Genomic DNA, 24,481 nt, shown 5'->3' on the forward strand with positions numbered 1-24,481 from the left:
ATTTTTTTCTTATCAAACAGCTATAACGTACATTTGTCAAACCAAAATGCAAAAAAAGGAAGTTCATTGGGGGGTTTACATACATTTTAGGCAATAGTCAGACTCTTTGAGGGTAGCCATTGATTGCAATAATGCATGTTTCCAACTTGTTGGAAAATCTCTGTCAACCTCTCAAAATTTTTATTTTTCGTACATCGTACATCGCATTCAGTGCTTAATTCCATTGCGTAAGATGTAGAAATAATAAGGGCATGACTTTTAACTACAAAGGACAGATTTTTCCCCACCTGTTATTTTTAGGGAAAAAATCAGCTATATGTAGCGATTTGAGCAATAAAAGGGTATGCTGGTTGTTTTTTCATGTTTGTTTTCACCATTTATCATGTTGATGCAACACACCTCATCATTAAAGGTTTGAGTCCTGTATGATGTGTGAGTTGGATATGTTCTTTAATAAATCTGTGCTGAAACTGGTATGAGCTGTCGAATATAGACTTACATGAGCAGAATACAGAAAACTCAAAAATTGTATCAAATTCCTTCTGAGTACAAGTTAAAAAATCCTGCATGCATACAAGATAATCTGTGGCATATATATTTAACTGTTAAATTCATTGTGCTTTGAACTATGGTAATGATAGGCTGTAAGTAAGGCTGGCCAAACATTGAGTAATTTTCCTTCCTTCAACCGCGGGTTGAAGAAAAAGAAATCGCTTGATTCCCCCATCAACAGATTCAATGTTGGTGGGGGAATCCCCCCGCTGTGCTTTTGTATTCTGACAGTGGGAGGTTTCCCTGCAGTCAGAATACAAAGATTACTGTTACCCGCTCTAGCCGGCGGCAGTAATCGTATGAAAAAAAACTGACAGGCTGGTTGTACTGAAGTCGATGGCAGATCGACTTCAGTGCAGCCAGCCTGCTTATAGATGGATCGAAATTCATCCTGTTCCTGCTGAACTGGTCGGATTTCAATCCATCTATGGCCGGCTTTACAGTATTTACATTGCAGCAAATTTTCCACAAGTTTCCACAGTGAGTTATGACAGAAATAGTTTTCAGGTAATTGACTCTTACTTAATATTAATAGTGTTATTATTGGTTGAACTCCTGAACTGCTCCGTGCAAATGTACCTTTTTTCAACCTATAGTACGTATGCAATATTTAACTATAGCAGTCTTGAGATTTGTGCACCAGAATGTTGTAAACTCATTTGTTTAATTTTAGGGGACCGGAAGGTGTCAAAATTGAAAACTACAATAGCAGCATTGCTACGGTTTCTGGTCTACAAGATGGAAAATACGAGTTTACACTGACTGTTAAAGATGACCGCGGCTTGCAGGATCAGGCAATTGTTAGTGTAATTGTGAAGGAGGGTGAGTGTTTACTGATCACAGAATGACACATAGATTTAAATTTGAATACAGTGTTTTGCATTTATGTTTATGGTGAACATCTGGAATCACGGATGGATAGTTTGTTTTCATGAAAAGAGATGCCAGTTCATGTTCTATTTTGACACCTTAACCTAAGAGAGAGACGGGCAAAGATTCAAACCATCAATGGACAAGTTAGGTGTTGTCACTAGCAATAATCACTGTGTTGTCCTGGCAGGGACGGCTTTCCTGAGCCCCCCTGCCAGGAGAACCCAATAGTTCCGTGGGAGGGATTCCCCCATCAACACTGCGTTGATGGGGAATTAAGCGATTTTAATTGCACCATCTATGACCTGCCTTAGCACAGTAGACATAAGAAGCAGTGTCTTTCTGATGGGAGAAGGTTTTCTTACCAGTATTGTTGCTGTATTGCTTAGTGACTCAAAGACTGCCTGACTTGATGCAAAGTGGGGAAAGTGCCCCAGATTTTTGGAGTTTATTTTCTATAATGTGCTTTCCAGTAGCCTGTGGCACTTAAAGTACTATTTTTACATGCAGTAAAAAAACTTTTTAAATTGGCGATCAGTGGCCTCTCTTGTTTGGGCATTTTTCCAAATGCTGGACTTTCAGCCTGTTCAGCAGGAGCTGAACAGTGTATATAGTACTGGGTTTTCTCCCACTACTATTTACGACCGCTTCCTTCTTCCAGTCAATGTTTTTAAGGAAGCAGTGGATGCTGACATCTGCCACATCCTTAGCAACCAGAGATATCACCTGGCTGCATTATCTAACTGGGTAGGAATCCTTGGCCATTTAAACAAAAAAGCCAGGTATAGTTTAAATAAATAAACAGAGGGGGCAAATGGGGGGGGGGTCCTCCTCAATATTTATACCAGGCCTGGTAAAGCATGGGAAAGGTACCTTGCCAGCAGGTGAACCACCTGACAAATCACCTTGTCCCCACGTTTATGAGGACAAGGGCCTCTTCCCCACAACCCTTGCCCAGTGGTTGTGGGGGGGTCTTTTTGGAATCTGGATGCCCTTATAAATGTTAGGAAAGATTCCCTACACATTCCTCAAAAAGCTGTAAAAGAACAAAGTATTTGACAAGTCTTTTAGTTTAAAAAAAAATCATAGAAATGCCCTGCAATGAACATCTATCGTCTTTCAGGTCTAGTAATGTAGATCCACATCAATCATGAAGCATGACATCCACCAACCTGTTGAAAGAAAGAGAAGAAAATGGCACTAGGGAGACCCAATCCCTTTTGTTAACATGTTAGCGACGGGGATCGGAGCTGTCATTTGGCAGAGGAAAGTAGCGGTAACAGGCGTGTGTCAGATTTCAGCAGGTGTGGAGCATCAAGATTGACCTGGATCTACATCGCTGGACTAAGGAAAACTCTGAAAAACGGTGTCTGTCTTCATATATGCTACATTTTCGCTCTGTAACCCTTACTCATTCACATAGGGAGGAGAATCTTGAGGCCCCCATACTATTACAGAGGGCTCCCCCCCATCTACAGACCCCCAAACCATCGGGACAAGGCTGTAAAGAGGCCTTTGTCCTCATCAACATGGGACATTGTGCTTTGCCTCTTTACTGCCTCTATTGTAAAATTTGAAGATGGATCTCTTCACAATGCCTATAGCCACCAAGGTGAAAAGGGGTTGTTTTAAAGCTGAACTGTAGTATAAATTAAAGGTTACTCATGCAATGGGACTTTCCGTGCACTGCAGGTTTATGGTATTTGTCTACCTTATCCCTTGCAGATTTCCATCTAGCTGTAGAACCAGTGCGCCCAAGCCACTTCTTTTCTCTTCTCTGCTCTGTCAGTCGCAGGATCTTGACCTCCTCATGTAAAATGCAGGACTGCCCTGCATTTGTAAGTAAGTATGCTAAGGGCCCATCCACAACCCAGGGCATGAGAGAGGAGAAGCGTTGTGGCTGCTGGAGAAATGAGGGATAAAGTAGATAAAACTGCTTTTTCTGTTCACCTTAGGCTAAAATGATCATTCAAAACTTTCAATACAGGAGTTCAGCTTTATGTGCTTCCAGTTCACAATATGTACATACTCAGTGTGCATAGTTTGGGCACAGGTTCACTTTAACTTTGTTTTTCTTTTTTTTTTTTCTTCATGTATATTCAAGATATCCTCTTACAAGCCAGGCTTTTTGGTTTGTGAATATAGACTTCATTAAGAAACATGAATTAAAGACATTTAAGGAGAGCATTTCGATTATTTTCAGTTTGCTTTAGAGGTTGATTTGTGTGATCGTATTTAATTTGCATTGTACATTTCTCCCCAGGTATCTTACTTAGATGGTGAGGTAGTTGCATTAAAATAAATTTGACTTCTTACTGGGTCATAAATGTACTAGTAAAGACTTATTAGTGCTAATATAAAGGATTCATGGATGCAAATATCTTACCTTAGTCACAATTCACAAAGGTTTAATCCCTTGGTGGCCAGATGCTTTCAATGCTTAGATGTCCAGACCACATTTAGAAGTGTTGCTATGCACCAGTTAGTGTTGCTATGCATAGGTTAACTTACCAAGAACTTTGCAACTAATTTACCTACCTAAATAATTTTTACATTCTTTTGTACAAACCTATAAGGCTTTTATTTGGTACAGTGTTGAATTCTGAAATTGCAATGGACTCAGCTGAACAGAATTGATACATCCTTATTCTGATGTCCTAGCTTTATGAATTGAACTGTATTTCTTCAAGTAAAATGTATTTCTACTTTTTTACCCAAACATTAGTTTTTAACTGCTGTACATTTAAGATACTAAAATAATACATTCTTATATGTTGCATGATCCATGCATTTAAAATGAGCTACCTTCATGGGCTGTGATGTAATCTTTGACACCTCTTTGGGGTATGCAACTGGATTGTATGTGGGGGGCAGGAATGTATTTTGATCTACGCTGTGGGTTGCCTGTTTGGGGGCCAGAAGTGCTGTATTTATTTTTCCTAATTTATTTAGTTACTGACTGGATGCGGGATGTTTCTTACATTTTTTTTCTTGTGTATATGTTGGAGGGGCATATCTGCCCTGGACTCTGATTTGGTTTTGTTTTCTTTGCACAAAGTTTAATAAAGTTCTTTTTGATATAAAAAAAAAAAAAGAGCTACCTTCCAGTTACAATATCCAGTAACATTCTGCTCGGTAAATTCTTATGGAACTCGACCAGTCCAAGAATAGCAAGTTGCCTTAGCCTAGGCTGTCAGGAGACCTTAGTGTGTTAAACATAGGCAATTATGCTAACAGCACAGATAGGCCCTCTAGTCTCCCTAAATATGACACAAGAACTATCCCTATGGGCTTTGTTAGTCTGTCAATCCATTCCAATTTTTTTTAACCTGATAACTCGTTGTGGATTTCTTTTAAATGATGTTCTCACTATATCAGGCCTAACCTTGCAGTAATCCAGAAGACTATGGCATATGGTAAAATACTGTAGTAATCTAATTTTACTGCACACGCTGGCCCCTTGTTCCCCTATCCCCCAGGTTATGAAAATCAAATATTTATACCACCACCTTTTCTTACTGGCCTTAAACCCTTCAAATTCGTATGCAAGAAGTTGGACTTACCTCCCTTAGAGATATTTCAGAATTTCCAAATTAAGCACTACATGAACTTCTTTGTACAGAATAACAATACATTCCTCTTGGTTCTGTCCAAGTTTGAGGACTATTGCGTCAATGACCCACATTCCTCTGGCTCTAAACCTCTCTCCCTCTGTAAAGTGCTTATTACCCACAGTAAATCCAAACTCTTATATATGCTAAACCGGAAACTAAGGTAGGGAAAAGCACTTCAGCCCTAGAGTGGGATAAAATATAGTCTGCTCCAGCTGAAAGCGTGACCAACGTTTGCCATTGAAAAATAGATACAAGGTAGAGTTTAGACGGTACACATATAAACTACCAAATACACTCTCATTGCTGTTTTAAGTAATGAAATTGCCAAGACACTATTCCCTCACAGGAATGGTGTCATCCTGAAAGATTCCTGGTAAAGTATTTAATTGTAAGTCTTATATGATATTTCTTTTAAATACAGAAATGAACAAACCACCTGTGGCAAAGATTGCAGGAAATGTTGTTATTACTCTTCCAACTAACGCAGCAGAGCTGGATGGCTCCAAGTCTTCAGACGATAAAGGAATTGTTACTTACCAGTGGGAGAGAGATGAGACCAGCCCAGCAGCCGGGGTAAGTAGAACCAGTGAATAAATAGCTTCTCTAATATTTATACGAATGGTATCCTACAAATCATTAAATGTAATCATGTTGTTTTATGTGAAAACACTACTGACCCCTTATAAGATGATTTTCTATCACAAACGTAAATGCTATCCAGCTAAAATTGTCATCAGTGACAGCACTTTTTCATAATAAAATGTTTTTCTAAGCCTTGTGAAATTATGGAGCACAAACTTCAGTATGAACATTCTTTTCTTGCAGCCTCCGTACTTTGTATTTTTTTGTACGAAGAAAAATAACACAATTTAAACTAGCGAATGCCAGTTTATTACCATTTGACCTCCTAAAGGTTTTACCCCAGTCATGACCTGGACATTTTTTTGCAATTCAGCACTGAGCTACTTTAATTAGTAATTGCTTAGTCATGCAGCACTGTACCCAAATGAAAATTATATATTTTTTTCACACAATTATAGCTTTCTTTTTGTGGTATTTTTTTCCCCACTGTTTTTTTTTTTTTTGCTATATAAATGAAAAACTTCAGGCTATTTTGAAAAAAACACGCTTTTCTTAGTTTCTGTTAACATTTTCCCCCCTTTTTTGAAAGTAGACAGTGCAAGGTATTTAGTAAGAGGCATGGCAAGTTTTTTAAAGCTGTAATGTTTTTATCATAATTTTTGGGAAAATTAAAAATCTGTATCAGAACAAAGTCAGATTCTTCATTTCACTTTCATGTTTACAATAAAGATGATTTTTTAATTCACTGAAAAATGGAAGATGGTGAAATCTGCTGCATTCTGATTTATTCTGAACAGTGCTATAGTTTATAATGTGCTCTAGATTGCACTTTGGGATGCAAAAATTCTTTGATATGTTGCATATAGATTTATTGCTTTATTACATGTGTGTATGGAAAGCTTTACAAAGCGACTGTTTATATTTCTGCAACCTAGTAAACTGTTTATAAGTCACACCTAGAAGTTCTTGGTAGCTGTCTCGCCATTGTTTGATTGGTCTTCTAAAGGTGTTAAGCGAAGCCTGGAAGATGATTATTTACAGACAGTGGAAAAGATGACATTGTGTTTGGTTTGTGGGTGAGGTGACAATCGCTCAATAAGTTTTTTCCTTTCAGGAGGTGTTGAATAACTCCGATCACCATGCAGTTCTGTTCCTTTCTAACCTAGTTGAAGGGACCTATACCTTTCACTTGAAGGTGACTGATGCCAAAGGAGAGAGAGCTAATGACAGAGCTACTGTAGAGGTGAAACCAGGTAAGTGACACACATAAAGAAGTCAAAGCTTAGGCCACTTTCCACATCAAAAGATTTAACCCTCTTCTAAATCACTTGTGCTATATATTGATGGTACTTTGCAGAATGTTTGGAGTTTAAGTGATACCCTTTATTGGCTAACTTAACTCCTTAAAGGTGCAAGCTTTTGGGTCATCTTAGATTTTTTTCGTTCTTTATACAATTCTGCAAATGCTTCTGAAACTCACATTTTTTAATAAAAGTTACAAGGAGGTGCATTGAAATGTAAATACCGTGTTTAAAAAAAATATACAACTATTTTTTCCTAACAAACTTGAGTGGTAACAACTATTGTAAAGGGTAACACTATAGAGATCAGGGTGTTATTTGGGTAATTGATCCTTTTAAAACTGTTTTTTTTTTTTTTTTTTCAATACGTATATTTCATAGCTTCTCCTATGTGCAAATATGTGGGTTTCATAACCAATTGTATAAACCCTAGGTAGGCACCCTGATACAGGAAGAAACAGAAACAGGTGGTATCCATTACCATTTACCACCAAATGAAAGCCCAATTTGTCCTGAAAAAAAAACAAGGTATAATCCACCTGGATGCACAAAGTAGTTGTAATTATATGTACAGATTTATTAACACGTGTCAAAGTTGCAAAATTGTGCTTGGGCATTAACATTTCTTTTATTCTTAGGCAGGAAGGAGTTAAGTTAGTTAATAATGGTATCACTTAAACTCCACATTTTCTGCATCAATCAGTAGCTAACACAGTAGAATACTTTAATTGAAATATTGATCATATGTTAGAAACTGGTTACATTGTACTTATGACCTGTACCCCTAAGTTAATATACCTATGTATTTTCATACCAATAAAGATGTAAACTATGTATACAACTCATCTTCTATGTGATATGTATTGGGGAAAAAAAATCTGTCAAATTTGTTTAAAAAAAACTTGTTGCAGGGCTTCTGGAAACACTTGTTTTAAGTCTGCTGGAAAGGGAATTATAATACTTGTAAAATCATTTTTTAACTGGAATTTAGTTTAAAAAATCTTACAAACAAAAAGGAAGCAAGCAAGTGACTTTGTTCTTATTAAAAAGGGCATAGACTCCAGAGAAAAAGAGAGAGAGAGATAATATTGGCCCTATGCAAAGCATTACTAAGATCATAGTTTGAATATGCATTTCAGTTTTGGGTACCAGTTGACAAAAGGGATGTCTAGCAAACTGGAAAGAGTTCAGAGAAGGACAACTAAAATAATAAAAAATATGGAGGAAAAATATTACTGAGTTGATTTTTTTCTTTTTTGAAAAGAGAGAAATTATTGGGGTGTGATCATCCACTACAAAGCTGTTCATTTTTCAGTAGTTGCAAAAACTATAGGAGCTCTCTTTTTGCTTGGAAAAAAAGGGGTTACGCTTTTTTTACAGTAAGAGCTGTGAAAATGTGAAAAAGTCTTCAAAAGTAACTAGGTAGTATCCTATTTAAGTAGAAATCTAAGAAAATTGATTCATACATTTGTGAAACTCAGATCTATTAACGGTTACATTTTCCAGGAATTGCCAGTCTTGTGAGTCCAGACACCTCTGCCAGCTGTAGTGATCTTTTTTTGCTACAATGCTGTTTTTATCAACCAGTGAATAGAGTGGAGGTGGCAAGATGGCACTGGTATAGCCATCTGGTAGAGCTGAATCAGGAAAGAGGGATTGTCACATGCATAACAATGCAGAAAAGAGCAGCTGAACAGAATTACAGATCATTTGGCAGTTAAACAGTTTAAAAAATATATAATTAGCTGTTCTGTAACTCCAGTTGAATTGGCATTCTATCCAATTTGGTAGTCTTAGGCTTGGAAGCACAGTCCTAAAGTGTCATTCCAGTCAAATTCTAACTAAGCCTAAACCTGCTCCCAGCCCTATTCTAAGACTATTCTAACTCGCCTAGAAGAGAGAAGATGTCTGAAGTTACCTATTCTGAAGCTGCTCTGGTCCAGACACATGATCAAGTCTAAGGGGCAGCTTCAGTGTAATGGGGGACCAGCTGACAATAGATGCCCCATAGTAAGCCTTTGGGTGAGGTCACTGCACAGGCTTTGCAGCTTTTTTCACTGACTCTTCTCTACACGGTAGCTAACACTGGGACCTGATCACGTGACCAGACCGGAGAAGCTTCAGAGTAGGTAAGTATGGACCTCTTTTTTTCACAGGGTAGTTAGAATTGTATGGAAATGGTTCAGGCTTAGTTAGAATTTGACTGCAGTTACACTTTAAGGTAAGTGAGTGGGCACCACTCCAAATCAGACCAGTTTTCCATCTCAAGTGCTGGCTGATGAGGAATCCACCAGTACTCGCTGTCTATTCCATCACTCAAGAGAGAATGCAGCCGCACTCCGATATCTCCTTATCCTCTGATGCTGATGTATTTTGTCCAACCTAAAATCTGTTATGTGTTTATTGTATGTGGTTATCTTACCATTTTATGCATTTATCTTTCATATTTAAAGGGCAAGTTCACCTTTTCACACATTTCCCGAAAAGGTCCCCATGCACCACCATGCCCCCCAGTGTGCTCCATTCCCCAAACAAATGCACACCTCTTCAGGTGCTCACACCATTGAACTCCCCAATCTCTCCTGCCGATGGCAGCACACAGCGCTGTATTTCCCCTGGAAATCCACAAACAAGCACTCCTGGACTCCCCATTTGCACATGTGCAGTCAGCTCTCTTGCAGTTCAGCGGTATTGTGAATAAAGGAGAATGGAGTGTGCATGCACAAGTGCGCAGGAAGGCCAGGAATAATTGTTACTGGATTTCTGGGGCGGTGGTTCAGACTTTTACTGATATATTTAACTAACCGGAAGGTAACAAATAAGGAAAGTTCATTGTTAGACCTTAATCCTGCAGAAGTGATGTGGCCTCCTAAACCCCACTTTTTCCTGTGTTTAGATGTTTCTGCTTTAAAGCAGGTTCAGGCACATTTACATGCGTTTAACCGCATCTAGAGTGTCTAATCAATCCTAGCTGCATATAATACTATTTTATTCGCAGCTAAAATGACCACACCTACATGCACAGTGTGCATAGTACCACTAAAAAATCATTGCATGAAATGTCTTCTGAATATATGTAAACGCTGGTTTGACAGTGCCAGTATAAATGATGCTTTAGGGTTTACGTACTGTACATTGTAACTCAAATCTTTTGTTTGCATGCCTTTTAGATAGGTTTAGAATTACAGTTCTATTAGAGAGTGAAAAACACTTAGTAAACAGTTATCCTCATTAGATTGTATTACAGAAAAGGAAGAACCTTTAAATTGTATCTAAACTTAAAAACAAAAATGTAATAAATTGCAACTTATAAGTCCTTAGATGTGGTGGCTGCATTAGTTTACTTTTTAAGGCTCTTTTTTCCTTACTTTCACCTGGTGATTCTGCTAGTAATGCAATTACTGTACTAGGGAGCAGCTTTGTCAGGGCTTAAAAACACCTCCCCCTCTTCTCTATAGCATAAGAGAAAGGTGATCTGTAGTCCAAATAGAGAGCTAGAAACAATGTAATTGATAAGAGTGCAGCACAGGAAGTTATCAGCTGACAAGATTTTTGTCAGGATCAACATTCAATTTGTGTCCTTATTAACCACTTCTGGACCGGGCCTTTTTCTGACACTCGTTTACAAGTTAAAATCCGTTCTTATTGCTATAAAATTACCCAGAACTCCCAAACATTATTTTATTCTAGAGAATAAAATAGAGATCATTGCAATATTTTTTTATTTGCGCAGCGGTCATACAAACGCAATTTTTTTTTAAAAAAAAGTTAACTTTTTTGAATTATAGAATAAGAAAACAGTAAAGTTAGCCCAATTTTTTTCTATAATGTGAAAGATAATGTTACGACGAGTAAATATATACCCAACGTGTTATGCTTCAAAATTGTGCACGCTCGTGGAATGGCAACAAACATTGGTCCTTAAAAATCCCCATAGGCGACATTTTAAACATTTCTACAGGTTACCAGTTTAGAGTTACAGAGGAGGTCTAAGGCTCAAATTATTTCTCACTCTAACGATCGCGGCAATACCTCACATGTGTGGTTTGAACACCACTTACATATGTGGGCGCGACTTGCATTAGCGTTCGCTTCTGTGCGCGAGCTAACAGGGATGTGATGCTTTTATTTATTTTATTTTTTTTTATTTTTAATTTTTGATCGCTTTATTCCTATTACAAGGAATTTAAACATCCCTTGTAATAGAAATAAGCATGGCAGGACCTCTTTAATGTGAGCTCTGGGGTCCAAAAGACCTCAGATATCACATCTTGAAAATGGGCTCTTTAAATCGGTTGCTAGGAAGCGACGTATGACGCCGCTCCGGTCCTCCAAGGGCATAGAGTGGAGTGAGGGCCATCTTGCCCTCACTCAACTTCCTGCCTGAGGGGACAGCAGACCGAGTCATTTTCCCCGCTACCGGCGGGTCCGATAAGCGGGAAAAACAACCGGGAAGCAGTGGGAGGGGGGGTGGTCAACTCTCCCGCCGCCCATAAGGGTGATCCCGCGGCGAATGCCATTACCCCCGGCATTTAACGTCAAAGTACCAACATAAAACTGCGGCGGGCAGTCCGGAAGTGGTTAAACAGATATAACAAAATACTTTCAATGGTGTATATTTATCCTTGTCAAATTTGTTTTATTGGGTTTTAACATGTTATGCAAGGAGGTTTAGATGCAGCAATAAGAAAGTACCATCATAAAGTACGGGTATAAAGATAATTACAGATACAATGTAATATAATAAATACCATGTAGTTCAAAAATAGATATAGCAAATAAGAAAATTTGTCGTTGAAAATATCGAGAAAGGATCAAAATCTAGTATATCATAACCGACTAAGATCAATGGTATATTTATCAGACTAAAAGGGAGCAAATAAGGTAAGTTCGTTGTTAGGGTTTGGATACACCATAACTGTATTTCTTAGTAACAGCCTCTCTCCATTTTATTTCTACTTTCAGACCCAATGAAAAACAACTTGGTTGAAATGATTCTTGATATTAGTGTCAGCCAGCTGACTGAACGACAGAAAGGAATGTTTATGAGACAGATTGGGGTTCTTCTTGGGGTTCTGGACTCTGACATTACTGTGCAGAAGATCCAACTCTATACAGAAAAGAGGTCAGTCTTGAGTAACCCAGTTTGTAAAATGAATTAGGTGAGTCTTTTAGCACTTGACTTGTAACTGAATCCCTTCTCTAATTCTCACCTATATTTCTGGCAGTGCCCGAGTTCCCTGGATTGTATGTTTCAACAATATTACAGTGTTTACATTTTGAAGTGGTGTTTTTAACGCAGTATTTTTTCCTTCTATTACAGCACGAAGGTAGTCTTTTATGTCAAGAACCAGCCTCCTCACTTGGTCATGAAAGGTTACCAGGTTGCCTGCACTCTTCGCAATGAGCTGCGCAAGCAGCAGAATGATTTCCTCATCTTTAGAGCGCTTGAGATTGACACTTTCAGTAAGTGTGTGATGGACTATGTTTTAACTGCAGTCCTTTTTATTCAGAGAGCCTTTTCTTTAAAACCAAATAGCCAGTATTTTATTATTTATTACAGCATATGTAATTTCTACACAAGTCATATTGTAATTTAATGTTATTAAAAACTACCTTTTCAATCTACAGCTGCTGTAATTTTCTGTAAAACTCAATGCAATATGGCAACCTGGAGGTGTTCTGTACACAGTTAGTGAACAGCACTTTCACAGATATGTAATTTCTTGCTTGTTTGATTGGCTGATTGTTTTTTCCCCAGAACTCTGCACTAAGATACAAGTCAAATTTTAGGCAACTCCTACAACAGGATTTTTTGTTTTGGTTAGATACTTCCCAAGGGTAAATTCTTCTAAAACGCTGCAGACACTGAAGCTTCTTTCATCATTGGGACACTTAGAGTGCACACAAACAGAAAAAAACAGCACAAGGGTGATGTGCCTCTTGTGTTGATTTGTCTTCTTTTAGTAGTAATCCACTCGCTCCTGCACCCTGGCACTTAGGCTTTAAATTCCCTGCAATGTACATTGATCACGAAGAGAGGGTCATTTTTTTCTCAACAAAAGTGGAGTTACACTTTAATTATTTTGTTCATAAACTGATATTTTGTGAACTGTATAGCCAAAGAGGACCTGAACTGTGAAACCTGTGCCCCAAAAAGGCACGCAGAGGGCAAAGGACTAGTTACTAGTATTGCTTGTGGTCTTTCTGCAGTTGATTTTTCCCCACTTCTGTCTATCTTGTCATGTTCTGCACTGTGTCTCTTGTGTGGAGGTGGCCATTTTGGTACAGGAAAGACCTCAGCTCTGTGGTTACTGGAGACCACGACTGACGACGTCAGGATGGAAAATGGGAGGAGATCAAGAAACATCTGTGTGAACCAGAAAAGTGCTCAGCTTTGAGCGTGTTTCACAGATGTCAGAATCCTGGCTAGAAAGTCAGGTACACATCAGATCTGTGCTTGATCAACTGGAGAGGAGACATTAGGGGTCTATTAGATGTCTCTATAAAGAGTACCCTTCACCTGCCCAGTACTATCACATAGGGGGACTTCCTATTTAAAATGTAAAAAAAAAAAAATATATATATATATAAATATAAAAATCAAAAGTACCCCTGTCAACCTGCCCACACACGCACAGAGTACTTGTATGTATGTATGTATGTATGTAGACAATCACAACAGAGTGAAAGCAATAATTCTAAGTTAACTCTAAACTGATGAGCTGTCAATGCATTCAAAATGTCACCTATTGATAATGTTAAGTCCTGTAATTTTCACCATTTCACAGGCACAAGCCATTTTGAGGTTTGACATATTTGGTATCTATTTACCAAATGCGTTTGAGTTGCCAGGCAACATGCTGTAGCATCATCTTTTATCTTGTAAAACTAAATGGGACATTAAAGTAACACTAAACTATAGTTTTTTAACAAAAAATTCTATTGAAATATGTATTATTACAAAAAAAAGTTAAATTGCTCTCAGCCTCCTCCAAATCTCCAAATTCCTTTTTTTTGTTAGAGGGTAGCCACATTCATTCTCCTTGGTCCCTCTGTATTATTATTATTATACAGGATTTATATAGCGCCAACAGTTTGCGCAGTGCTTTTTGATCTTAGGGCAGACAGTACAGTAACAATACAATTTAATACAGGAGGAATCAGAGGACCCTGGTTGTTTGAGCTTACAATCTATGAGGGAGGTTCAAGTGATACAAAAGGTAATAACTGTGGCGGATGAGCTGATGATGAAAATAAAAGAACAGTTGTTAGGTGGGGGCAGTATAGGCTTCTCTGAAGAGAAAAGTTTTCAGGGATTGCCTAAAAGTGGATAGTGTTGGAGATTGTCGAAAGATTGGGGTAGGGAATTCCAGAGGATGGAAGAGGCTCAGTAGAAGTCCTGGAGGTGAGTATGGGAGGAGGTGACAAGAGAGCTAGAGAGCAGGAGGTCTTGGGAGGAACAGAGAGGACATTTGGTTGATATTTTGAGACTAAGTTTGTGATGTAGCTGGGGGCCGACTTGTGGATAGTAAGTTCTTGTTAGTATTGTAAAAATTTAATTTGTTGGGTGAGTGGAAGCCAATATAGGGATTGCCAGAGAGGGGTAGCAGACGCTGAGCGGTTTGTAGGGTGGATGAGTCTGGCAGCAGCATTCATGATGGACTGAAGGGGGGGGGGATAGCCTATTCAAAGGTAAGCCAATGAGAAGGGATTTGCAGTAGTCCAGGCGAGAGATAACTGGGGAGTGAATCAGGAGCCTTGTGGTTTCTTAGGATAGGACGTATTTTAGAGATGTTGCAGAGGTTGAGGCAGCAAGCCTTGTAAAGTGAAGTTGCTCTCTCTTGCTCACTCCCAAGATGGACTAGGGACTGTGAATTATGGGCTTTGTAGTGTGTTTAGAGCAGTGCACATGGCTGCAACTGAGGCTGGGAAAAGAAGATATTCTGGAGCTCACAGAGGATATTACCATGAGGCAGAAAAACACAGTAAGAAATTATTTCATAAAAAACAGATTGCAGAGCCATATAATAGTGGATGTATGTGTATTATTCTTGAGGAATTAGGATATCGTAGAGCGTCACACTAAAATTCATTCAAGTGTATTTTGAAGCAGTTGCGAAAAGATCATACAGCATAAAAAACATTTAAATGAACATATTTTAATTCTACAAGTTCTCTGTGTTTAGAAAATATATACAATAATATTCTGTAATACAGGTCCCTCTCAAACAATTAGCATATTGTGATAAAGTTCATTATTTTCTGTAATGTACTGATAAACATTAGACTTTCATATATTTTAGATTCATTACACACAACTGAAGTAGTGCAAGCCTTTTATTGTTTTAATATTGATGATTTTGGCATACAGCTCATGAAAAACCAAAATTCCTATCTCAAAAAATTAGCATATTTCATCCGATCAATAAAAAAAAGTGTTTTTAATCCAAAAAAAGTCAACCTTCAAATAATTATGTTCAGTTATGCACTCAATACTTGGTCGGGAATCCTTTTGCAGAAATGACTGCTTCAATGCGGCGTGGCATGGAGGCAATCAGCCTGTGGCACTGCTGAGGTGTTATGGAGGCCCAGGATGCTTCGATAGCGGCCTTGAGCTCATCCAGAGTGTTGGGTCTTGCGTCTCTCAACTTTCTCTTCACAACATCCCACAGATTCTCTATGGGGTTCAGGTCAGGAGAGTTGGCAGGCCAATTGAGCACAGTAATACCAGTGGTTTTGGCACTGTGAGCAGGTGCCAGGTCGTGCTGAAAAATGAAATCTTCATCTCCATAAAGCTTTTCAGCAGATGGAAGCATGAAGTGCTCCAAAATCTCCTGATAGCTAGCTGCATTGACCCTGCCCTTGATAAAACACAGTGGACCAACCATCACTGACTGTGGGTACTTGACACTGGACTTCAGGCATTTTGGCATTTCCCTCTCCCCAGTCTTCCTCCAGACTCTGGCACCTTGATTTCCAAATGACATGCAAAATTTGCTTTCATCCGAAAAAAGTACTTTGGACCACTGAGCAACAGTCCAGTGCTGCTTCTCTGTAGCCCAGGTCAGGCGCTTCTGCCACTGTTTCTGGTTCAAAAGTGGCTTGACCTGGGGAATGCGGCACCTGTAGCCCATTTCCTGCACACGCCTGTACACGGTGGCTCTAGATGTTTCTACTCCAGACTCAGTCCACTGCTTCCGCAGGTCCCCCAAGGTCTGGAATCGGTCCTTCTCCACAATCTTCCTCAGGGTCCGGTCACTTCTTCTCGTTGTGCAGCGTTTTCTGCCACACTTTTTCCTTCCCACAGACTTCCCACTGAGGTGCCTTGATACAGCACTCTGGGAACAGCCTATTCGTTCAGAAATTTCTTTCTGTGTCTTACCCTATTGCTTGAGGGTGTCAATGATGGCCTTCTGGACAGCAGTCAGGTCGGCAGTCTTACCCATGATTGCGGTTTTGAGTAATGAACCAGGCTGGGAGTTTTGAAAAGCCTCAGGAATCTTTTGCAGGTGTTTAGAGTTAATTAGTTGATTCAGATGATTAGGTTAATAGCTTGTTTAGAGAACATTTTCATGATATGCTAATTTTTTGAGATAGGAATTTTGGTTTTTCATGAGCTGTATGCCAAAATCATCAATATTAAAACAATAAAAGGCTTGCACTACTTCAGTTGTGTGTAATGAATCTAAAATATATGAAAGTCTAATGTTTATCAGTACATTACAGAAAATAATGAACTTTATCACAATATGCTAATTTTTTGAGAGGGACCTGTATATAATAAAATAGTTCTGGTAATTCCAGTGTTACATGTGAAAATGTTCATTGCATTCTGTGGCTGACTTATTAAGAAAAATACAGTGAGGTTTCATCTTTCATTTTAAGCAAAAAAAAAAGATTTACTGACCTGATCTTCTGCTCCTTCCAGTTGCTAGACCAGTCCCTGCAGCGCCTTCTCCCCCATGCTCTAGCAGTCTAGGATCCTGATGTCATCAAGACCAAAGCAGGGTCCTTAGCCCTGTATTGAATGTCTTGACCCCAAGGGACTATCCACTGCTGGAGCGTGGGAGAGCACCATCTGCTGAGGGTACAGAGGATTGGGTTTCACTTACGACCTAGATAAAACAAGCAAATAACCCTGGCATTTTGTGCGCATCCCCATTGCAAGTGATCATTTGAAATTTTCCTGGAGCTGAGCTTTAACGGATTTTTTTTTACTAGAATTGTGTAGAGGTACAGACAGCTGGACTCCAATAACTCAGATAAAATCTTAAACTATATCCAAATGAGCCAATCGCAGACATATTTCAGAAAAACACACCCATTTCTTAAGACTACTAAAGATGTTCTTTAGGAGCTAAAAAGAAGGATGGATGGTAGCCTGAAGTATATATTATTGCAGTATATGTGTATTATTTTTTCATTGTGAATTTCCTTTCAATAATAAAAACAAAGTGTTCTTTATCTTGCACTGCAAAGATTTTCCTGATCCAGATGGGTTTGCTGTCTATAGGAAGTAAACTGAGCAGATACTCACAGTCTGTTTTCTCCCTAGCTTGCCAGTTAAATTGTTCTATGCACGGTCACTGCAACTCTGTTACCAAGCGCTGTGTCTGTGATCCTTTTTGGATGGAGAATTTTATCCGCCGACAGTTTGGTGATGGAGAAAGCAACTGTGGTAGGTTTCATTAAGTATTTTGTGTGTGTTTTTGCCTGTTTTTTACCACCTAAAAACTGTGAATTACATGAATTAAGGCATGACTGTAATTTAAAGTGTGTGTAGACGGACAGGTGTTTTGCATATCAAAAAAAAATGTTTCCTAATTCAGACACCCCTACCCAACATTATAGAAGGTCCTAACCCTTTTCTTTTCTGTACTTCACTTTCTCCCCTCTATCAAATCGCAGTAAATCACAATGCTGTACAATGTAATAAAGCCCAATTAGCTTATAGCGTTGCCCCTTTTTCTGAATGCCGATGTAGAAGGGGCAATTTGAGGGTAGTACAAATGCAGATTGTGAAAACCAGGTATATTTACGTTGAAATATTCTCACCCGTGGCTCTCGCTGGCATCTTAAAGTAAAAATTACTAATGGAAGCCACTGCATGCCACCTGGCAACTCGGAAATCATGTCTCTATTGAAATGTAAGTGCTGAAGACCTCCTCTTCATCTTTACTCATTGTGCCCCACAGCCACATGTTATACAGTGGGTATAGAAAAGAATCACCCCCATTTCAATTTTAGTCTCATCTGACCATAACCCCTTTTTCCATGTGGCCTCAGAATCTGGTGTGTTTTTAAGGTGGTCAGATGAGACTAAAATTGAATTATTTGGCCTCAACACGAAATTATATGTCCGGCGGAAATCCAATACAGCTCACCATCCAAATAACACCATTCCTACAGTAAAGCATGGAGGTGGTAATATCCTGTCATAGGGGTGTTTCTCTGCAGCAGGGACTCAAGCACTTGTCAGGTGGGAAGGAAAAATGGATGGGGCAAAATACCATCAAATGCTTGAGGAAAATCTGCTGCCCTCTGCTGCCAGAAAGTTGTCAATGGGAAGAAGGTTTACCTTCCAACGTAATAATGACCCAACCACACAGCAAAAATTACCACACAGTGGTTGAAGGAGGAAAAGGTGAATGTCCTTGCATGGCTTAGTCAGAGCCCAGACTTAAACCCAATTGAAAATCTGCAGAATGACTTGAAGACTGCAGTCCATAAACGGTCACTATCAAATGTAACTGAATTAGAGCAGTGTATTGCAAAGTCTAGATGTGCAAAATTAGTAGAGACATATACCAACAGACTAAAGGCTGTAATTAAAGCAAAATGTGGTCCAACGAAATACTGACATAATGGGGGTGATCCTTTTTCGAACTCAGTTTCTCAGATTCTGTTCTTGATTTTTTTTTTTCTGACATGTTGGTGTTCTATCTTACACTTGGATGTTATAAGTTACACTAGTAAATACAGCTGGATAAAACAAAAACTGTGTCTGTTATAATTTCAGGCCGCAAATCAACAAAATGTGATTATTTAAAAAGGGGTGACTCTTTTCTATACCCACTGTAAGTGGTACCAATCAACCTACAAGCTGACTAGAGAAATGGGAACCAATTGCAGCCTATAGAGTTTTCAATGTGTAGAGCTTGGAAGAGACTTACAAACAGGTCTATTTGTCCAAACCTAACCTGTTTTATTCACAAATAAAATTACTCTTCCTCTCCATGATGAATTTATTCCCAAGCTGTCAACAAATGGTATCCGTCTTCTCAGTTTACAGAAGTAAATGTTCACTGTTTTGTAAAACGGCTAAGAAGCTAATATGCAAGGCTGTACTATATAAGCAAGATAAATGTTAATTATGCATTGGAAACCACATTACTATCCCAGACTGGAGAAATTCTGGTTGCCATGGCATCCCAGGAATAGAAAGTAATGTCTGGGGCAAGACATGGATTCTGTGGAGAACAGCCCTCTTTCACGTGTCCATCACCAAAACACTCATTTTTTTTTTTTTTTTTTAAAGGTATTTTTATTGAAAAGTTTTAAGAAATATACGTATACAAACCATAGCCTTGGGGCATTCCTCAGCCAACAATCTATAAAACACAAACACAGATCAAACAAATTAAACATCCTATTAGATTTATGTTCCCTCTCAACCCTCAGGATATTGTATTAGGGGATCATTAGCTCTTGGTTGGATTTATACCAAAACAAATGTATCATCGGACACTGCAAGGGAGTATATCAGTTCAGAAACGAAATCCAAACCTTGTTCGGGGCGGGTAAATTCAATCTACTGCTCCTGATCATTCGCCGTAGAGTCTGAGTCTGTCCACAAGTGCCAGACCTTTTTCAATTTTTTGAGGCAACCCAGAGACAAATAAGTAGCTTTGTATAGGGTACCGCCCTATTGATTAGACTCTTCCATAGGGACAGAGTGGGGGCCGTAGCTGATTTCCACTTCAACACAATTGCTTCATCATCAAAACATTTAAAGCAGAGTTCCGCCCCCCCCTAAAAAAATTAAAAGTCAGCAGCTACAACTACTGTAACTGCTGACTTTTAAATAGTTGAACTTACCTGTCCAGGGAGCCCGCGATGTAGGCACCCGAAGCCGATTTTCGTATCGTCTCTCGGGTGCCGCCGCCGCCACCCAGCGTAAGGGAACCCAGCAAAGAAGCCTTCACTGCTGGTTCCCTGCTGCGCATGCGCTGCACTTTGTAATTGGCCCAGCGGCAGCGGGGGAAGGAAGGGGAAAGGAAGGGGGCCGAACTTCCGAGGACAGTGCCGCGGCGCTGTCTCCCAGGAAGTGGGGAAGGGTACCTGAAAGGTGCCAAATGGGGCACCGGAGGGGGGGAGGAAGCAGATCAGTGGAGTTCCGCTTGTGAGTGGCACTCCGCTTTAAATAGAATTATTAAATAGACTTATATGTAGTTTGTAGTTTACCCCTAACAGTTTGGTCTGCTGGGAACATGTACTTGAAACAGCAGCCAGTGAGTTCAAACAAAACTGTAGTGCATTTAAACTTTAAAAATGATGCATCTTTCCCAAGAGAGCCATCTTCTGTGTAACTGTTTAGAAATTAGTTACTTACATAGAATGTGGAAACAGCAGTTGGTGGTAGTTAAGCTGTGTTCACATATGGAGTATGATACAGTTGGATTGTTGTGTCTAAAAAAAGGTATAAGGCTTCTTGTGATGTTTGCTCTTAGTTTAGTTGTACATAAACAAATCCTTCTACGCAAGTAGAACCTGTTTATCTGCAGTCTTCTCTACATCCATTCAAAGTAGAGAATTTAAAAAGCTTGTTTGAGTTGTTTAAAATATGGGATGAAGAGCTGAAGTTACACTCTACAAAGCTCAGTGAGGAGATCTCTAAAAGCTGATTGGGGGGAAGGGACACCCCCCCCTCCGCACAGCACACAGGAACAGAACTGAGGTTTTTAATCAGCTAGAGGTCTCTCCCCTGTCACTTTTTTTGTCTTGGTGTCAGGAAAACTTGTCAGAAGTGATTCGTGCTGATAGCAGAGAAACAAAGTAGCAGACAGAAATTACCCTTAGTGCTCTTTAATTACAAGTACACACTATAAACCAATATGCTTTGTTCATATTTCATGTCTGAGGTTTACAACCACTTTAAAAAGAACTTTTAAAGGTTTAAAGAGACGCTTTCCCTTGCCCATTCAGGGCAAAGTTACAATGTGTTTACAAAGCGGCCCACAACCCACTGATAATCACATCCCCAGTTCTCCTCTGCTTCCCCTTCCTCTGTTGCAGCCTAGACTATATTACACAATGTCGACTGGTGTCTGACGTTAAAGGCAGCAGTGACATTACTGCCCCAGTCATGTGACAATGCTTAGGCCCAGTGATTGGCTACCAAAATGGAAGCACTAACGTGAGAAGAGCTCACATACTCTATTATATCTGGAAGAATCAGTATTGTCAATTTTGATTTGCTCAGAATGGGCAAGGTGACAGCGTTTTTTGTCTTTTTAAATGCCTAACTTTTTTAAAATGGTTCTTAAATATTACAGAAAAAAAGTAACCACCAAATTCTGGATGGACTGTAGCAAGTTCTGATCACCTTCAACTTATTTAGGCCATTTTCACATCTATGCTTGTGGAAAATAATGCTAAAACCTGTGTTTTTACATGCAATACCACAGTGTGCTTTAAGGTATGGTTATATGTATGCTGTGTGCATCGCCATTAATTCTGAAAATTCTAAATAAACGCTTTGCACACTGCTGTATACCTTACATATTTCTAACAAACTTTTGCATAAAACAGGGATTCTTAGACTGGCCAGGGAGGAATCACTTTGGCTAGCTTGAACATGTATTGTAATATATGCAAGTTAAGGATCCCTATTTTTTGCAAACTATAGCTAGAAATATGTAAGGGTGTATAACAGTGTGCAGGGGGTAATTCAGCACCATATGTGTTAAACATATGTAAGCTATTTAGATTTGGGCACAGACATGCATTGCCAATCATTCAATGCCAATAAGTAGCACCCCAATGCCCATAAACATCAATGCACTTGCATTACATAGTACCACAAAGCACAGACATAAAAGCTACGTGTATTGTGGTATGATACGTTGCCTGAAAGTAGTGCAGGTGCATTATTTTGTCTGTTTTACTTAGAGCCCTGATTCAGGGATCTCCATAATGCCAATTTCTAATTATTTTAGGATGTCAGTTTTCTTCATCCACTACCTTTTATATCTGTCTGTTAACCCATCACCAATCCATACTGTGTTCATGTTTCTGATCAAAAGCTGAAGAAATTCTTCCAGATTTTGTCATAAATTTGCTATAGGTATGGCCAGCATTATTCCTTGCTTTGGGGACAAGCAGAAATTATTGACTAGGTCTTGGTTTGTTAGGAAAGCCTAGTAAGAATGGGTTGAGAGTTGCCACTGTGACCATTTTATACTGAACAAAACACTTGGGGTCCTGCATTTTATTTTTTATTTATTTTTTTTTTTTGCATTTTTATCCAGTTTGAGCCTTTTAAATATTTTATATTATTTTTCTTTCGCACAGTATTTTTTTTTTTTTTCCTAGAAGAGAAATTTTAACAATTTACATTGTTTGGATAACTTTATTTGTTGTATTATCAAAATCGTTATTCTTCAGTTATTGATTACTTTAATATTCTAATTATTGCAGACTGGAGTGTGCTATATGTCATTATCACAAGCTTCCTCTGCGTTGTGGCATTGGGACTGCTAACGTGGTGTATGGTGTGTTGCTGTAAAAGGTAAAAAGCGGCCTTCAAAACATAACGATTCACTAGAAATCATCACAAATGGAACTATGGGCTGAGAAATAGGATGCAAGAGAAATACTTTTCTGTCATCTTTTTGTGTTGCAGGGGGAAAAATACAGATAACGTCAAATTGGTTTCTTTCACCAAATATATGGATACTTCTTTTCAGTTGTTTAAAACTGACACTAATTAGTTTATTGAGCCCATCATTTTCAAAGATTTTATAGATTGATCTAAAAAAAAAAAAAAAACGTACAGAAATTTAAAATAAAAGGGAATTGATGGTTTTGTCTTCACCAAACAGATATTATTTTTTAATGCAGGCTTTTATTTCATCAGACAGAAAATCATCAAGCAGGGGGAAAAAAAATAAAATATCCAGGAAATTTAGTCTGTGGATGTGCTTACAGGTGTTATTCTTCAGCATATTTTTCTGTCCATATTAAAGCAAGCCACTGCACTAAGCCATCCAAGTCTTAAAAAGCATCAGATAAATTTGTTTGTGTAGCCTGTTGTATTGAACATTGCTCCGCTTTTTATAATGGAAACAAGGAGCAGACTGTGACAACTGGACTATAGCCTTTGTGGGAAACTAAACATTTAAATTATAATAGGTATACTACTGTACTTTTTTTGTTTTTTAATACAATTTTCATATAAAAACCTAAGTCAAGCTGTAAATCCACATGTATATAAGGTCATTGAGGGAGCTCAACTGAAATCTGCCCATGCTTTTAATGCTATCCCAATTTCTGCTTTCCTTTACAGAAAGAAAGGAAAACCAAAGAGGAAGAGCAGGTATAAAATTCTTGAAGCCACGGACGACCAAGAGAGTTTGGAGCTAAAGTCAAATATCAAAGCCGGTAATGAAGTATTTAAAATAACCCACAACATTAATTTAGTGGAAAATATGTGAATAAACTGCGCTAACTTAAAACTAATCTGTAAAGTAAAACACAATATAAAGCTGCTAACACTCCAACTGACAGTGATGGTGATCAAAATATTAAGAAAAATAGTGCAGCGCTAAAAATGTGTGAGTAAATGTGCACGAAGTAAAACGTGAACAATCAAACCAAAATGCAAAAAATCAAAGTCCAGAATGTCCATAAAGTGTAAACTGTAACTTGAAAAAGGTGTTGACTCCAGCATGTGAAATAACTGCAACAAACGATAAATCCCACACCAAAGGAATCAAGATGTGCTCACCAGATGGTATGGACCCAAAGTACTGTACAGCAAATGGGTCATACATGCTGTATATGTAGATGTCCTCGGTACCGAATAGGCAGGAACCTCAGCAGCGTCTCTGGATCACAGGTGGTGATGAATATCTTCCAAACCGGTCCGCACGGGAATGCCTAGGAGTCCCCACTCATGGGGTTGTGGAGAGGGATAAACCAAAAGGACACCATAGCATAATACCGTATGGGCAATTTATTGGAAGATAAAGGAATACACTTACAATTTCACAGGTGGTAAGAAGCATTCAGAAAAGATAGGCACTCATGATACGTCTAACGCGTTTCCTTAAAAATAACATCCTCAAAGGAATTAGCTAATCAGCAGCCATGTGGGGATTCTGCTGTGGTTTCCCGGTCGGGCGCCATCTTGGCTGTGGGCAACATGCCTAGTAAGGGTAGCGGCCATTTTCCCTGTGACTTTTGCCATAGGCTTACATAGGCCCCTTGTCTCTGGGCTCGAGGGCTGGCCTCTAGTGATGTGAGGTCACTTCCTCATTTTTATCCTGTGTAAAATGG

General features: G+C 38.9%; 1 protein-coding gene across 1 annotated transcript in view; it reads left to right on the plus strand.

Annotated features, from left to right (window-relative positions):
• Positions 1-24,481, plus strand: part of KIAA0319L (KIAA0319 like) — a 186,463-nt gene that overhangs the window by 150,035 nt on the left and 11,947 nt on the right. Inside the window, exons 14-21 of the mRNA XM_082246861.1 lie at positions 1,226-1,374; positions 5,458-5,609; positions 6,733-6,871; positions 11,885-12,044; positions 12,243-12,385; positions 17,478-17,600; positions 22,622-22,712; positions 23,490-23,584. Of these exons, the coding sequence (XP_082102987.1) occupies positions 1,226-1,374; positions 5,458-5,609; positions 6,733-6,871; positions 11,885-12,044; positions 12,243-12,385; positions 17,478-17,600; positions 22,622-22,712; positions 23,490-23,584 (1,052 nt within the window). The remainder of the gene's footprint in view (positions 1-1,225; positions 1,375-5,457; positions 5,610-6,732; positions 6,872-11,884; positions 12,045-12,242; positions 12,386-17,477; positions 17,601-22,621; positions 22,713-23,489; positions 23,585-24,481) is intronic.

This window comes from Pelophylax lessonae (assembly GCF_965119305.1).
Source record: "Pelophylax lessonae genome assembly, chromosome: 2".
In the NCBI taxonomy this organism is placed as follows: domain Eukaryota; kingdom Metazoa; phylum Chordata; class Amphibia; order Anura; family Ranidae; genus Pelophylax; species Pelophylax lessonae.